This window comes from Centroberyx affinis, unplaced genomic scaffold (genome assembly GCF_046629955.1).
Source record: "Centroberyx affinis isolate AG114_WGS23_722 - 3 ecotype Tasmania unplaced genomic scaffold, CSIRO-AGI_Caff_v1 ptg001446l_1, whole genome shotgun sequence".
Lineage (NCBI taxonomy): Eukaryota > Metazoa > Chordata > Actinopteri > Beryciformes > Berycidae > Centroberyx > Centroberyx affinis.
This window is the reverse complement of record NW_027279920.1, coordinates 92470-108928: the sequence shown is the minus strand read 5'-3', so window position 1 is coordinate 108928 and position 16459 is coordinate 92470. Positions and strand designations below refer to the sequence as shown.

The window sequence follows — 16459 nt, the reverse complement described above, 5'->3', positions numbered from 1 at the left end:
AGCCTGTTGCACCTCGGCACTGGTTTGCTGCCAGCACGTTCCCCCGCCGTGGCGCGCGGAGCCTTGTTTCCATACACTTCAGCATGGTGGTACACGGGATCCGAGACGAACCGCCCTCCGCTCTGACGTACGTCACTGTCCGCCCACTGAGGCCCCTTATATGTAGAAAATGGGCCGTCCCTCCGCCGAGGATACAGCGCCGTTTAACACGTGAGCCTCATGTGACAGAGATAGGTCAGGCTGAGCGGAGAGTCAGAGGATTTATTTAACACGTCGCTCTGTCCTCCCCCACTTTCCCAACGCGCCACCAAGAGGGTTACCTTCTGCGGCGGGACTACGGCTGGGACTAACTTAAACGATTCATCCCAAAATAACCTTTACATTATAGAAAGAAAAAAAACTAGGCGTGAAATAATGATAAATTGACCGTTTTGAATATATTTTTTTGCGATTGAAACATTTCAACGCATTTCAAAGATAAGTACTTTACAACTATTTTTTTAACCGCACGCTAATAAATGCATATTTGTTAGTGACTGCATTGGAAAAGTACCACGACTTTTGACTGCTTGATTGGAGTAAAGAGAATGGAGCGAATTCCAAGCGCGCAGCCACCTCCTCTGTCCAAACACCAGACGGCTGATCTGTCAGACATGCAAGGGTAAGTTGAAGTTTGGAAAAAATGCCTTTGCCTCAAGTAGGCTACACTTATTTATGTTATTCATTTTAATAGTGTCTTACACGGCTTCACCCGACCATTACCTCGTGGCTCACAGTTGTGCTTTCTTTACGTTTTTTTAGGATGGATTTCCCGATGTATGTTTATAAGCCCAGGCGGGGAATGAAGAGAGGCGAGGAAAGCAAGGTTCGTTGATATTGTGTTAATGTGTTCTGAATATTGGCAAGTTATGTTATAGCTATAGAGTGTTGAATAAAGGTGTAAATATCAAGGAAATTAGGCTGCTATTTTCTGATGGTCCCATAAGTGGATGACCTATTTTCTGCTATGACATAACTCCTGGAGTCCTCCCTGTCCGTGTGACTGCTGCTGATCATAAAGAACTACCAGCTGAATTGACTTAACAATGGTGTTATTCTTGCAGGAAACCTACAAGCTGCCTCACAGACTTATTGAGAAGAAAAGGCGTGACCGGATAAATGAGTGCATCGCTCAGTTGAAAGATTTATTGCCGGAGCACCTGAAACTCACGGTAAGTTCATATGTGGGAGTGATAATGTGGTCGACAGTGGTTCATTCACCGCCTTCAGTGGCATGCACCATCGAGTGGCTATCTAGTGGTATTACATCCTCTCCACTCAATGCGTCAGCAGCTCTGTATGAATGACTTAGGCCCATACTTCACTAATGGGGATGTGTCGTCTGTGTTTATAGATTGTACTGTGGATATTACCTAAAATTCAGTGTTGTCAGCAAATAAAGTCCATAATATTGTATATATAATTACTACACAAGACAGTGGATATGATCTCTGAAATATGTCTTATTCCTTATTTTAGACACTTTTATGAATGATGGTTTTTAGCTGATGTTGCTATTGCTATTGCATGTTGTTGATCATGATGATGTTTGGACAGCCAAGTGTGACCTTGTGTATGTGTAGAAGAGCTTAGTTGCTGTGTGTTATATAAGAGATGAGGATGTGCTGACAGCGTGTCTCTCCTTTAGACTCTGGGCCATCTGGAGAAGGCCGTGGTTTTAGAGCTTACACTCAAGCATGTGAAAGCCCTCACCTCTCTTCTGGAGCAACAGCAGCAGAAGATCCTTGCTCTGCAGAATGGCATGCAAATTGGTGAGCTGGAGATCACATGCACGCATGCACACATACACACACACACATACACACACACACACACACACACACACACACACTGAACAGGATGATTCTGTTGGACAGAATGCAAATCACTGAGCTGAATAGACAATGACAGGATTATGCAGAACTGCATGCAAATCAGTGACTTCAAATATAGCCCTTTGCTGTTGGAGGGGAAATGCCTTTCAAACAGTCTTGAAGTGGTATTGGAAATAGGACCCTTTATTGTATCAAGTATAATAAAGGGTCTGTGGTTGAACACATGAGGGGGAAATGGCACTAAGAAGATTCAACATGATGATATCTACATCAAATATCACCTTCATAGAGGTTTTCACAGTATTTGTGGTCATGGGAGTTGCAGTGTTTCTGACTGTGTGTGTGTGTGTGTGTGTGTTCTCGTTACAGACCAGCCCCCTGTCAGTCAGGAGAAGTCAGAGGAAATGTTCCGCTCTGGCTTCCACATGTGTGCCAAGGAGATTCTGCAGTATCTAGCCAATCAAGAGGCTGATGGAGAGCTCACGCCATCCCACATGATCAACCACCTTCACAAGTTGGCCGCAGAGGTTCTGCAAAGTCCCCTCCGACCCCGCACCCCCCTCAGCCCCCAGCCCGAGGAAATCCCTGCCCACCACCAGCACCAGGCTCACAAGGAGATCCCCACCAGCTTACCACCCAAACCCAGCGAGGGCTACGGGAGGAACTGTGTGCCTGTCATCCAGCGGGCGTATCCTCCACCAAACAGCGAGCAGAGTGGCAGTGACACAGATACAGACAGCGGCTACGGAGGAGAACTGGAGAAGAGCGAGTCCGGAGCGCCGCAGGCACGGCAAGACTACTACGGTCAGGAGAGCCAGCTGAAGAGAGCGCTAGGCGAGAGGCAGGGCTCCGGCATCAAGCAGGAGGGCGATGAGCCGCGCCATAAGCGACCCAGGGTGGAGTCGTCCGAGGATGAGCTGCTCTCGGGTGGAGAGTCGTCTACCTCGTCCTCGTCCAGCGGCTACAGTAGCTACATGAGCGTGTCCCCCCACCAGCCACCTCCTCCGCATCCCCTCTGCATGCCTTTCTACCTCATCCCACCCTCTGCTGCGGCCTACCTGCCGATGCTGGAGAAATGCTGGTACCCAGGGGCCATGCCCATGCTCTACCCTGGCATGGGAGGCTCCGCGTCCGCCATGCACAGTGAAAGACTGACTCCTTCCCAGCTCATGTTGTCTCCCAGGGGCGGCTCCCCGGCCCCTGCTATGTCTCAGACCCCCATGGACTCCCCTGCCCTCCTACAGGCACTAAAGCAGGTACCACCCCTCAACTTGGAAACCAAAGACTGAGAGATGTGTAGGTGTAGAAGATTACCCTGTTCTACCCAGCAAGAGAGACATTAGTAGGAAGGAGAATGCGACCGGGACGTCCTATAACCCATCCTCATTCCTCTCCCCGGTTCTTCAGCCCAGAGGTCAAACCGCAAAAGAGACATCTAGAAATTATCAAGGAGAGAAGGAGGAGGGAAGCAACATCCATCCACACTCTGCTGAGGAGGACAGCAACGCAAAGCAACTCAGCCCTTCGCTTCCGATTGAATGTTTGGGCTTAATGCTCAATGGTATTGCTCAGTGCAAATGTATCACACTCAACTGGATCTGCCCTACACACACGCGCACACACACACACACACAGAAACACACGCACACACGCACACACACACACACACACACACACCCCCTTGGTTGAATGTAAAGGAAGAAATGTTTTAGATGCTGCTGTTGAAGTATACATACTGATGACACTGATGTGTCTCAGTTGTAGCTGTTGCCATAGAGACACATCGTCTTTGTACTCATAGAAATTGTCGCACCAAATGTTAGCAGTAAGATTTCACCCAAAGTGTGCTACCTATGTACTCTAGGTCACCATTACCATCACTGAAAATGCCCTCTGACCCAGCCCCTATAATGACTGGCACCCTAAGATACAAGGGTTTCCTCAAGAGTGTACAGACAAGAGCAAGGGTGCACCTATTCATGGATGGAGGTAGGGGTCGACACATGACCACACTGAAAGAGAAGTCTGTCATTCATTGACAATTACAGACAGTTGAGATGGATTTTCTGTAATTATTGTTAATAGACTTCTTGTACATCTCTATTTTTGATACCTGTTCTAGCACTCTGTCCGGAGGGATAGAAGGAGGGCAGAGTGTGGACAATGTTTGTTGTATGCTCAGATACTGTGTACATACTGTAGCACTGTGCTGGACCTGGTCTGCATATTCAACATCTGTTTCTGCTCAAGTCAAACCTGGTGTTTGTTCTTGCTGTTGCCTTTTACTTGTGAAAAGCTGATAAAACTCAGATGTTTATTCTCTGTACTTCGTATGAATACTGGAGTCAAAGGAGTGGAGAGAAGAGAAGTGAATGTAAAAGTTTTAACAGAAGACTAATTTTCTATAGAAAGAGGTACTTGAGATTTTATATTTTGGGACCTACAAGAAAGATGTTTGATGTACATATTTTGTCTATAAATGTTGATATACATTATATAAGCGTATTAATAAAGTATTTTTTCCCGTGGAAATCTGGTTTGATCATGTGTGTGTATGCGTGAGAGAGAGACAGAGAGCAGTGAAATGTAATCTATCAGGATCAAGTTCTTTTACTGTGCCACAACATCCATGTTGAGGGAACAGTTATGTAATGGTAGAGCTGCAGCCGGGCCCTCTCCTGCTGGTTAACCGTCTGTGCCCACTACTACTACAAGTAAACACACATGCGCATACACAAACAGTTTCAATTAATCTCCTGAGGCAATAATCAGGATCCAACTGCATCTTGTCAACAGTCTTGATAAAAAGACATTTTCCATATTTCTTGCTGGCTGTGTGGGTTAGCAGTTCTATGTTTAGTACAGTTGTATTCAAATTTTAAAAAGTAAGTAAAGTTAAGAGATATGAAATTTGTTTTAGATCTGAAGATACATATAATTATAATATCTGAACAGATGTTGTAATATTAGAGCTGTTTACATCATACTCTTATTATGTACAGTACTTCATAAACTAGACTGAGTGCATACTTAAAAACGTTGCTTAGATGTTAGGGAAAGGGTCAACTCAAGATGTACTATTGGGGTTACCAGGAAAGCACTTGCCATCACAAATGTTTCATTTCCCAAGAATCAATACTAAATGCTAAAGTCCCAGAACCACCCTTCCCTCTACACACTACGCACTCTTGGCACTAATCAGACTTATATTTACCAACACATAGAACACAAATAATACTTCTCAAAACACACATCATGTGTTTCCCCATAAACCCCTTGCACCCTGATTTTCCTTTTAAATTCCCCCTAAGAAGCTTAAAAGTTAGAAAAAACATTTTCCATACTGTATGACGTCTTATACGTATTCTGTATCTGCTCATTTCAACACTTCATTGAAGCTGTAGTATACTTACATTGAGTGAAATACTCAAACCCAAGATGCCATTTTTAATGGCTGCACCATTACATCAAATTTTAAAAAAAATCTAGATGTCTTGTGCATCATTTTATACACATTTCCTTGTAATTCAGCATGACATATTTTTGGAAACCTTGGGATCTTGACTAGAATTTGTAAAATATAGTTCTGTGGGTTTGAACAAAGCTTGGCAGCTCAACATACGTCAGTAGGCTATTCAGCTATTTGGTAGCATACAGTATAAATTTCTCTGATGCTGAAGATATCAGCAGGTTATCATTTTCATTTCTACATTGACCCAGTTCACCCATTGTCCTCACCCTACTGTTTAAGCACATCTTGCTGCTTCCTCCTGGCAAGGTATGTGATCCACTACCAAGTTCCAGTGTTCTAAGGGCATTGCGTCCTTCCAGACCAGTTGTTTGTACAGTTGTTGTTTGTTGCTTGTATGAAGACCAACGCCATGACCTTGGCCCTAAATGTCAAGTAAGTTAAGTAGGTGTTGCATGTCTTATTGCTGTGCCTTGAGACACAATTAGCATCAATCTATCTTGATTTGAATATTTGACTTGAGTTCCTTAAGAAAGTTGTAACAAAGTAAAAACATATGATGCAATATGTGGCAATTAATATGTCTATTGGTGTCGAAATCATCCAGGAAAGGTCTACTAAATAGTCTACTAAGTCTAACTAAGTTACTTTCAGATTTTTACTTTATTGTTTAGAACATAAGTAAACCTGCCAAATGATGACTGGTTACCTGTCAAAGAGGCTGGTAGGGTCAGTGCATGAGCTACAGCCCAAGATTTACCAGCATGTGGTTGGTGACTGGCAATTTTTTGATCCCAGCTAGGCTTTGAATAAATGAGCTGTTAGATCACTGGGCATATATTGCCACCTGCTGGGGAGGTAGAACACTTACAACCTGATTATTTGTCACTGGAGGAGATGTATGTTTTTTTCTCCAAAGACGGAGCCAGTGATTGTTTCATTGTTTGAAAATCCCCCCCTAGGCCCAATCTTGGAATGTTTTGCCACATTTAGAGAAATGTATGAATAAAACTTTCTAGTAATACAAAAGACAATTATTTGAATATAACTGAACATCAACATCATGGTGGTTGCTGTAATACTCACTGAACTTATCACTCAGCCACAAGCCAAAATAAAAGATAACTCAAATTTAATATTTTATTTCTAATTATGAGAAGGTAATGCTGTTCATTAGGCCTCCAACACGAAAATATAAAAAAGTAACATTGTAACATAATTGTTGCTGACAAAACCACTCCACCACCTCCACTCTTGCTCAAATGCATTTTGTTTGCTCTTCTTTCTTATACAAAATAGAGATCTGATACTGCGCCAAACATTAGTTCAGGCAAGGTAGGAGGAACCTGCACACCTTGAATACAGGCAAAAAATGCCAATAATGGGCAAAAACACGGCTGTATTCAAGGTGTGCAGGTTCCTCCTCTTTTCCTTCTTAACATCCAAAACCACTAGTGTTTATGCTCCCCTGTGCCACCACCTTTATATCTGGCCATGGTTTGCCTATGAAAGTTGAGAACGAACTGGTGCCTGTGGAGGCTGGGATGAGAGGAAAGGGCTGGGCAGCGACTGGTGACTGCTCCAGCCACAATGTTTGGGCGCAGGCTAAAGATCTCCAGGGCAGGGAGGGGACCATGGAGTGAAGGAAGGCCCCGGTTAAGAGCCCTGTGCTGGGGTTCAAAAGCTGTCCGAGGAAGGTAGGGTCTGGAGATCTGTGACCTGAGGACTGGGTTGGGCTGGGATTTGGAGTCTGACATGCTGTAAGGGGGGCTAAGGGAAAAGGAAAGAGTTCTGGAGACCAGAGGAGCCCCGCTGCCACTAAGACTCAAACCCAGATGCTGGGCTTTCCTCTGTGGTTCAGTGTGCACCACCAAGGGCTGCTCAGGTGCCAAACTGTGGCAGGACCTGTGACCAGAGGACGTTTTCTGGCCCGTTCTTCTGCCCTCACGTTCCCTCTTAGGAGAAGCTGACAGCAGCTGCCTCTTTTTCTCTCCAACAGATTGGTTCTCCTTGCCTGAGTGGCGACAAGCTGAGGCTGCATAAGGCTTGTGACTGGATGATTTGTCTGTCCTTTCAACTCCCTCTGAAGATGATTGGACTGAAAGGAGCTGGGTGCTGAGAGGTGGGTTGGGAATGACAGGGTGTCTATGAGGTGGTGGTCTGGAGTGCCTCATGAGAGCTCCCTCCACCAACAGGTTCACTCCCACATACTGAGGCACTTCAACTGCAGCCTGGGTGAAGGATAAAATAACACACACAGCTGATTGAAACTGGCTCATTTGGTATGGCATCTATTGTCCTATGGAACTTCTATGGATAGGTTGGTGTGTATATGCATTATATGTAGGGATGTTCCAACCTGTTTGTAGATGAGCTCGAAGCCCCCTGTGTAAGCACTAGGGTCAGACCGTCGGTCCAGCACAACCCTTAGTGTGTCCAGCTGCACAGCAGGGCAGAGGCGGGCAGTTACAGCTGTAGAACAGGCCATGGTGGGGCTGGCATTGATCTCCAGAAGCCAGGGCCTAAGATCTCTGCCCAGCATAAAGTCTGCACCGTAGAGCCCAAAGCTAGCCTTACGGCCCTCTACCAGGTCCTGGGCTGTCTGCAGGGCATGGATCACTGCCTGCTGCATCCCGGGGACCACCACCGCCCCCCACTCCGCCCCACGGCCCTGCCCTCGCAGGAAAGCCCGAAATTCAGAGCAAGACCACATATTGTCCTCCGGCACCCCTGGATGCCGGTCATGGGACGGCTGGAAGTGCTTCTGGATGGAGTTGTTACACAGGTGGACTGAGCTGAAAAAAAGGATGAGTATGAAATGTGTCAGTTTTCTATGAAATCGGTACATTGAGTCCTATTTGTCCTAAACCCGTCTCCACAAACAAAGGAGATACACAAGTCTTGAAATCTTTTTTTTTTCTTTTGTCTGACCCCCTTTCTCCTGCCTCCCGCCTGACCTGTCCAGGGTTTTTGTTGAGTAGGGCTGAGTGGAGAAGCGCAGGTAGCACTCTCTGTAGAACCAGATGGTCAGAGGGTTCCAGTCAGTGACAAGGAACCACTGACGGAGGTCAAACTTGGTGCCAAGGACCAGCAGAGGACGTTCCAAGTACTTCTGAACCACCCACTTACTGTCTTTAATCAGGGCTGGATCACTGTTCACCAGTGTCAAAATCTCATCCAGACGATTCATACACATTATACCTGCATGGAGATGGTCATAAACTTAGTGTAACAAAGGAGAGAAAGAAGGCAACAACAGTGATCGAAACAGATCAAAATTATGTTATTGACTACAACAATGAGTCTTGAATTATATCCATTGACAAGGTGTTTTAGATGGCCTCCTAAACAAAGTATTCTGCTGTTGTGCAGAATAGCAGGCCAACAAACAAGGCGGTGTACCAGGGAAATCCCTTCATTATATTCAAGCTGAGGAAATCCTAAGCATTAGCATCCAATTTTCCCCACCAAAATGAGATTTTTAGTGTGTAGAAAAATATAAGAAGAAATAGCATTGTGCAGCCTTCATGGGGTGGAAGTAAAAGTTTAACACAGAGCCTAACAATACTATGTAACTATTACAGAGAAAGGGAGCCTCACCCCTTCCTCGTGACTTGGCCCCTGGTTTGATGATCCAGATGTTATGTAGTCCATCTGTGTCCAGCTGTGGGCAAACCTCCTGTAGTCTGGTTAACATTTCCTGGCAGCGCTCCACAAAGGCACTGCTACCCTTGATCAATGCACCTTCACTACGCACAAACATTTTATTAGATTGCCAGTTGATTAAGGCTTAACTTGATGTAATTAAATCTTAGGGTAGCTACTCCAGACAGTTGTGTTGGCATTAGCTTAAAGTGTCCAGGCTATAAGAAAAGGTAACACTTTATTTGGACAGTCCAATTTCGATACTCAACTATCAGGTGAGATGAGAAAAGTAGATGTTCAACAAAGTCACTCACTTGCCTATTTGCTGCAACTCTACAGGCTATGTAACCCTGAGTTTAGCCTAATCATAATGCCAACCCTAACCCCATTTGTAAACCTAATCCCAACCCTGACATTAACTCTAACCCAGACAATATGAATATCTACAGACTACGTTTCACACTATTGTAAAAATCACCTGAAACTCAGTAGACTTTTTAGTGACACATTATAGTCACTTGATAAGTTGAGTATCAGCATTGGACTACCCAAATAGTGTGTGACCCAAGAAAAATCATTCCAGCAAACCAGGAAACTCACTTACTGCACAACCAGGTAGTAGTCCTGCAGAAATTGTTCCCAATGCTGCTCTGTCAGGGAGGGGGGTGTTTCCAGGGTGACATCAATGTCACTGTGTTCTAGAATGTTGAGAAACTCCTGACATACATGTAAAGCTCTGTCAATCATTCCTGGACCAACAAATGGACGTTCCCTGTGTTCCCACTCTACCTGTTGTCCTGTAGAGAGAAACAAGATCGTATGTGTGTGTGTGTGTGCTCCCTTTGATCTACAATGACTTGGTTATAAAGAGGGTCAATTATTATTTTTTCTGCTTGATAGGGTATGCCACTGTGTCTTCAACGCCAATATTCTATGTCTCAATATTGGTTAGTGTTTTCAAAACAGTGATATTCAGTTGAAATGTTGCACAGAATAATAGTAGTAGTAGTATTTGTTTCATTCACATTGTCCCGCACTTCATATCCTTGACCTGGTAAAAGACTTTTGGATGTGCACTTTTGGATGTGCATTTCTTGTTTATTTTGGATCCGGGTGTTACCTTCAGATTCCACACAGACATTGTCCTCAGCTTTTTGTTCCTCTCCTCCGTCCCTCCTCTGTCTACTTGTCTCAACCACATACTGTAGTAGGCTGGTGCATGCTGTCCTCCTGAAGTCCTCTTCAATTAGACAGAGAGGAGGAGAAAGAGACAACAAGGACACAGGTGAGAGGAGGTGTGGTTAAAATTATAACACATCACTAATAAAACTAAGACAATGGCTGCCAGGTCGACTCATAGAGCAGACCTATGAAGGCGTGCTTCTCATCCTCTGCCCCAAGCCTGTAGCATCTTGGGAAGAAGGTGTCAGGGTCTGCTGTATCAAACCACTGGAGGTTCCGCAGGTTCACACATAGCCCCACCTGAGAGAAACAGAAATATATAGGGAGAGACAGAGAATATTGATGGGAATATGGCAAAAATTGAGCAACTGGCATTTTTGCTTGTCAATCAGAAGAAGTGTTGTGAAATGAGACCTTGGTGGTGAAAGTGCCAGCATTTGCATAGTGATTGGTCATTTGGTCCTTCCGTAAGGAGTGACAGTCTATGGAATCCCGACGTGTTGTCCAGTAAAAATAGGGTGTTTCATTTCGAACCAGGCGAGACTAGAATGAAATCAATGAGCCAAATGAGTCAGAATGCAGGGCATTATGAATAAGGACACGTGTAAAAACATAGCAGAGTCGTGTTCATTTGCTTCCAGACCTTGTAAGATGTCAGTGTCAAGTTGGTCTGTTCTCTTGAACATTATCTTACCATGAAGTCATACATGTCATCGAGGTTCTCCTCCTTCTCCCCTTCATCCACTTTCTCTGAAAAGAGATGAGTAAAGAGGTGTGTGTGTGTGTGTGTGTGTGTGTGTGTGTGGACTAATACTCTGAAGTCCGAAGTCATTGAATGGACTAACAAACAAAATATGCAGATTTTTTATTTTTTTATTTAACCAAGAAATCCCATTGAGATTAAAAATCTCTTTTTCAAGGGAAAACCTGGCCAGGATCGGCAGCAGCACAGATAAAAACAAATGGTTTCAGACAGACTACAATAAAAACAAACATAGGAACAGAACAGACTACATTAAAAGCATAGGATGCAAAATACAGCATATACTAACAAAATCTAAAAAGAATAGTCCGCTACACAGTTGAGAAAGTTGTTAATTAGAAAGAGTGACATTCCAATGAATTAGCCTCCAATTCTTTTACTTTGGATTAAGTAACTTGTTCAAATATGGAGATATGGAGCAATGGAAAAAACTTTCTGTTAATTGTGAAATTGTAGAAATGTCTTTTTGATGCATAAAATAAGACACCTTTCAGCTTGCCAGTTCTACTGTGTAGAGGGTTTCAGACTATACCATACCCATTCTTGTTCAGTATTTCAATTATGCATTTACAACCAGTATGTTCTTTCTGCATTGTTTCAGATTAGTTAGATCCTACTGTATTATTCTAAGTGCCACAACTATGACATGAAAAGAGGATTCTGGGAGTCAACATTAACATCCAACCTCCAACAAGCACCTGCTGAAGAACCAAGAGCTCTACATCAGCATGCACAAACATATTTACCACCAATTGTGCACATATAAGGATAGCAAAGCAATTTAGGATAGGATGACTTGTCTCACCAGCAACATCAGCACTGACATCACCATCATCGCCATCCTCTTCCTCATCGCCATGGCAATGAGGTACTCGCTGGACAGGAAGGGGCGAGCGACGTTCCACCCACCCTCTTGCCCACAAGGCAGCACGGATCACAGGATAGGGTCCCTGCACTGAAAACACCTTCCGCAACTGAGAAAGAGGGGAGCAGGGATCAAAAGTGTCAGAAGGAACACACACAGATACAATCCCAGGAGGATTGTGGGTGAACGCTTGAGAGGAGGTACAGTATATCTAACTCTAAGGTCTGTATGTGTGATCACCTTCACTGCTTTCTCCACAAGGGCCTTGGCTGTTCTCAGTCTGTCTGGGTTGATCGCTGGCAGGCTGGGCACACTGCGACGTAACCTCCCCTCCATTGGAGCCACTATGGAGTGTAACACTGAGTCAAATTTATCTAATTGCTCAGAAGAGTGTGTGTGTGTGTGTGTGTGTGTGTGTGTGTGTATGTGTGTGTGTGTGTATGTGTATGTGTGTGTGCATTCACTCTTACGTGGCATATGTTGCATGCTGCCTTCTCCTAAGTTGATGAAGTGACGTTTTCTGCTCTCTGATCATAGGAGCAGATAATTATTATCATCATTATTTTCCGCACCATCATCATAGTTATTCAATTAGATAGATAGATAGATAGATAGATACATAGATAGATAGATAGATAGATAGATAGATAGATAGATACTGTATTAATCTACATTAATAAGAATCTAGATGTTTAGTCTTCCTAAATGAATCCAACCATCAGAGACTAAAATATGCAATACATAATAGCCCACTCTGTAGTTAAGGAATAGACAGACAAAGCCAACTCTATAAATAGCATGGCACGTGGCACCTACTGTACTTTGTCTGTGTCCAAAGGATGTAAATTGGGTCAAGCTGGCAGCTAAATCTGGAGAGAGCCTGCTACCCAGACACCTACCCAAGCGCCCACATAGCCTACATAGTACGCACACACGCACGCACGCACACACGTACATGCACATAAAACACAAACATCAAAATGGAGACAAATGTCAATGCAATGTCGACATACTGCATGTTCTCCTTAGAAACACAGCCACGTCTCGGCTGCATAATTCTTGTGACGAATGACCGTGGCTCTATGAAGCAACTGCCCTCTCTCTAACCCTGCTAGGCACGCAAGGAAACTCACATTGTAATTCATCTCAAAGAATTACTGGTGAGGTTTTACTATGAAAATTAACATACAAACCTATTTTTCCTCGTCTATGCGTGTATAGGTGCGCGCACAATGAATTCTCACTCGGTCCCCAGCAGTGCGCCCCGCCGCCTGCTTCTCACTTTCCCAGTGACCTGACCCGACTACTCTCTCCACTTGCGCAGTCCCGCCCCCGACATATTCCAGCAGACTGTTTATAGTCCCCATAACAACCGTACCCAGGAGACACAGGACGCCACGCAGGCCGATGAAAAATCTACCACCTCTAGCCAAGCGTGGAGGAAAGTGGATCACTTATCTGATGCTATCAATTGCAGTCTAGTCTAAGAACATGTAATCCATTTAAAAATTAAAACAAACAACCAAGGAGACCATAAACCATAATTTGTGTGGATATATATCTGTATTATTTCCCCCCAATCAATTGGTAGAAGTGCTCCAGTATTTTCCATGCAAATTGAACTGAATGCTGACTATGGCTTCTTAGCAGACAGTGAGCTAGGATCTAGTCCAACTAGTTGGTGACAGAAAACCCACTGAGCTAAATTCAATCCAGTCTTTGACAATGGAGGGTGTGGACAGTCTCATGTTCCTTTTGACCAAGAGATATCACGCAGAAGCACGTGTGTGAGAGAGAGTATGCTATGTGTGATTTATCAGCTGTTCCATTAAACATTTTGATTGATTTCTAACAAACTCTACGTGTCTTAGGCAACTAATATCAGCAGTGCCAGAAAAACAATGAGGCAGTTCCCATAGGCCTATTCTAACGCATTACAGTTACTGTAAGACATGCAGGGCATATCCATTTAATTGCTGAGACTGTTTCTCTCTGTGGCACTTGTCCATCAGTGCTGCAGCCCATGGCCACGAAACTGCATTATCATGGGTATGATATCCTACTTTGCCGCCTCCCACCTAATTTCACCAGTTTATGCTTTGCAATGCAATGGTGTAGGATGTCAGTCCTCTCTGAAAAATAATTTCAGTTTCTAGGCGCACAGTGCTGACACATTTTCCACAAGGTGGCATCCAAAGCTTTCTCAGTGAAGTCTGTTAAAAAAAATAAATACTATCTCTTGGCTACATCAAGCTGGAAGTTCCCATGAGTAGGCTATTTTTCTATCACATTTTTTGTGCTGTGATGCTCTTAAAAACGCAGATTAAGAGTTTCTGACAACCCGTAGAACGTCTTAAGGTAGAAAAGATCACGAGGCAGCTTAAATTTGACTGCCAATATGCACGCAATGATTATAACCACGATAAAATGTTTAGTAGAGTGAAACCACCAACTGCAAAAAGAATAAAAATTCAAAAGACGTGAATTGCAGTGTATAGTTTCAAGCATAATTCAGGACTTTTTTTTATTTTTTATTTTTTTTTTAACACAAAATGGGTTATGGCTGTTGTGGCAGATATCTAAACCTCGGGGATTGTTGAACTGAGGAAGAAAAAAGTGTGTGTGTGTGTGTGTGTGTGTTTTGACCAAAATTTGTCTACTACAGATAGCAGTCATTTCAACCTCTATTACATTACAGCCTTCATGAATTGATGTCAAATACAAGGAGTTCCATTGTTACAACCTACCGCAATACTGGGGTAAGTTGTTGGGTAAATTGTAACATTAAGAGGAAAGCGACAAAAATTAAGCCCACACTTTACAATAAGGTTCACTAAGTTAAGGGTTAGTTAATGCTTAATAAGTATTAACTAACCCTTAATTAACAGTTAACTAATGTGTCTGGTAATCATTTACTAATGGTGTTCATGTTAACTAAGGTATTCATTTATATTTTATTTAATAGTCATCTTTATAAACTTTTAAATAATGTATAAATTAATACCTTAGTTAACATGAACACCATTAGTAAATTACACTTTAGTTAACTGTTAATTAAGGGTTAGTTAATGCTTATTGGGGACAATGGACAGTTACAAACTGTCCATTGTCCCTGTTAAATAAAGATATATACAATATTAAGCATTAACTAACCCTTAACTTAGTGACCCTTATTGTAAAGTGTTACCATACAATTTGCATTACAGCAGCTTTATTAAAGAAATGAAATAACAGTCAATGTGTCAATGTGTCAGTGTGTGTGTGTGTGTGTGTGTGTGTGTGTGTGTGTGTGTGTGTGTGTGTGTGTCTTTGACTCCTTTTGAACTGAACCATTTTAACTTCTCTTAACTGTGCAGGCATGTATGGGTTGTCTTTTGAACAAAATCAACTTAAATCTCAGTCAAACTTAAATCAAAACTTAATTGACTTGTGTAAAGTGTTACAACCATCCCCATTTCTATCTGTAGCATGGATGGAACACATCACGTTGCTTGAAAGACTGCTGTTTATTCTAATACAAGTTCAATCATTTTAACTTCAACACCATCAAATAATCAAAATAATCAAATGCTAATCAAAATTTAGATTGGTCCAAAAAATTACTTTATTACCTCAAAATCTGTTTTTTGGCTGTAAAATCTAGGCTACAGCTTTGCTTACACAGCCATGCACATGTGAGATCAGGAAGGAAGTGTGTGTAGTGAGCATATGACTCTAGTTTATCCCTGATTGGTGGAACTGGTGCTGTTACAACTAACCCCATGTTACAACCGTCCCCGGTGTCCCCTACAGTAAACAATCAACCATAAACAACTAAACATTTCTAAACTGGACAGCGCACTAACTGTACATTTACACATAGGCCTACCTGTCAAAAGTGGCTTCCAGAGCCCAATGTGCGCTCTCTCCGTCATTCAAATCCTCGCCAAGACCTTCCTCCTCTATGCTGCGATTGGTTATCAGCCACGAAATGCAGGTGAAGCGTAAAGAAATGCAACAAGACCAAAGATGCACTCAAGGTATGACGCTCTTACCTTAATGAATTGTATAGGCCTTCAGGTGATATAGCAGTAGCCTACATTGTATTGAGCTGATATTTTGGATTCTGTGTAGCAGTAGCCTATTACCAATTACACCTATTTTTACATAGCAAATCATTCTCAATCTCTGACAGCTGACAGCTCTTGCTTTGTTGTTATATTGATAGTGATAGATCATACTTAATTGATTAAAGGGATTAGTCAGATCCATAATTTCTACCTCTTTGTTGTCTCACCTCACCTGTTCAGTATCCTACACTGCTGCATATTCATGTCTTGCTATTGAACACTGTGTAGCCTAGGCTATGCATTTCTTACTTGATCATATTGCATATTAAGTCATACAATCACACACACCTTTTATAAAATAAAATAAAAAAAGTAAATATATTATAGTCAGCATAATATTCCTACAGCCTTAAGCTTTGGACAACCGGAATGCGGAGTGTGTTGTAGCTTACGAGCAAAAAAAAAGAAGAAAAAAGAAAGAAAAAAAGAAAGAAAAAGAACAATTGAAACATTCGGTTAAACGTGAAACGTGTGACAGCCAAATTGGAGATGCTGTAGAGTGGAGTAGACCTATAAGTTTACAATTGTCTTGGATTTATCTTGTTGTCAGTT

The 16459-nt window shown here is 42.8% G+C and overlaps 2 protein-coding genes across 3 annotated transcripts; one reads left to right on the top strand and one right to left on the bottom strand.

Moving 5' to 3' along the window:
- The first annotated feature begins 255 nt into the window (after positions 1–255).
- Positions 256–4397, top strand: LOC139650143 (class E basic helix-loop-helix protein 40-like). 2 transcript variants are annotated; one of them, XM_071526708.1, is made up of 5 exons: positions 256–661; positions 802–865; positions 1104–1211; positions 1688–1811; positions 2244–4397. In XM_071526708.1, the coding sequence occupies exons 1-5, from the start codon at positions 588–590 to the stop codon at positions 3161–3163; spliced, it is 1290 nt and encodes a 429-aa protein (XP_071382809.1). In that variant the 5' UTR covers positions 256–587; the 3' UTR covers positions 3164–4397. The 2 variants fall into 2 exon arrangements, with proteins under 2 accessions (XP_071382809.1, XP_071382810.1); XM_071526709.1 differs by having other exon boundaries at positions 1688–1837; positions 2267–4397.
- A 2397-nt stretch (positions 4398–6794) lies between these two features.
- ttll3 (tubulin tyrosine ligase-like family, member 3) lies at positions 6795–13029 on the bottom strand. The gene is made up of 13 exons (XM_071526707.1): positions 12992–13029; positions 12269–12325; positions 12039–12142; positions 11739–11907; positions 10865–10920; positions 10585–10713; positions 10356–10470; positions 10122–10228; positions 9593–9777; positions 8944–9092; positions 8301–8544; positions 7703–8138; positions 6795–7574 (listed from the first exon to the last, which is right to left on the bottom strand). Exons 2-13 carry the CDS (start codon positions 12282–12284, stop codon positions 6795–6797), a joined length of 2490 nt encoding a protein of 829 aa, XP_071382808.1. The 5' UTR covers positions 12285–12325; positions 12992–13029.
- Between the last annotated feature and the right edge of the window lie 3430 nt (positions 13030–16459).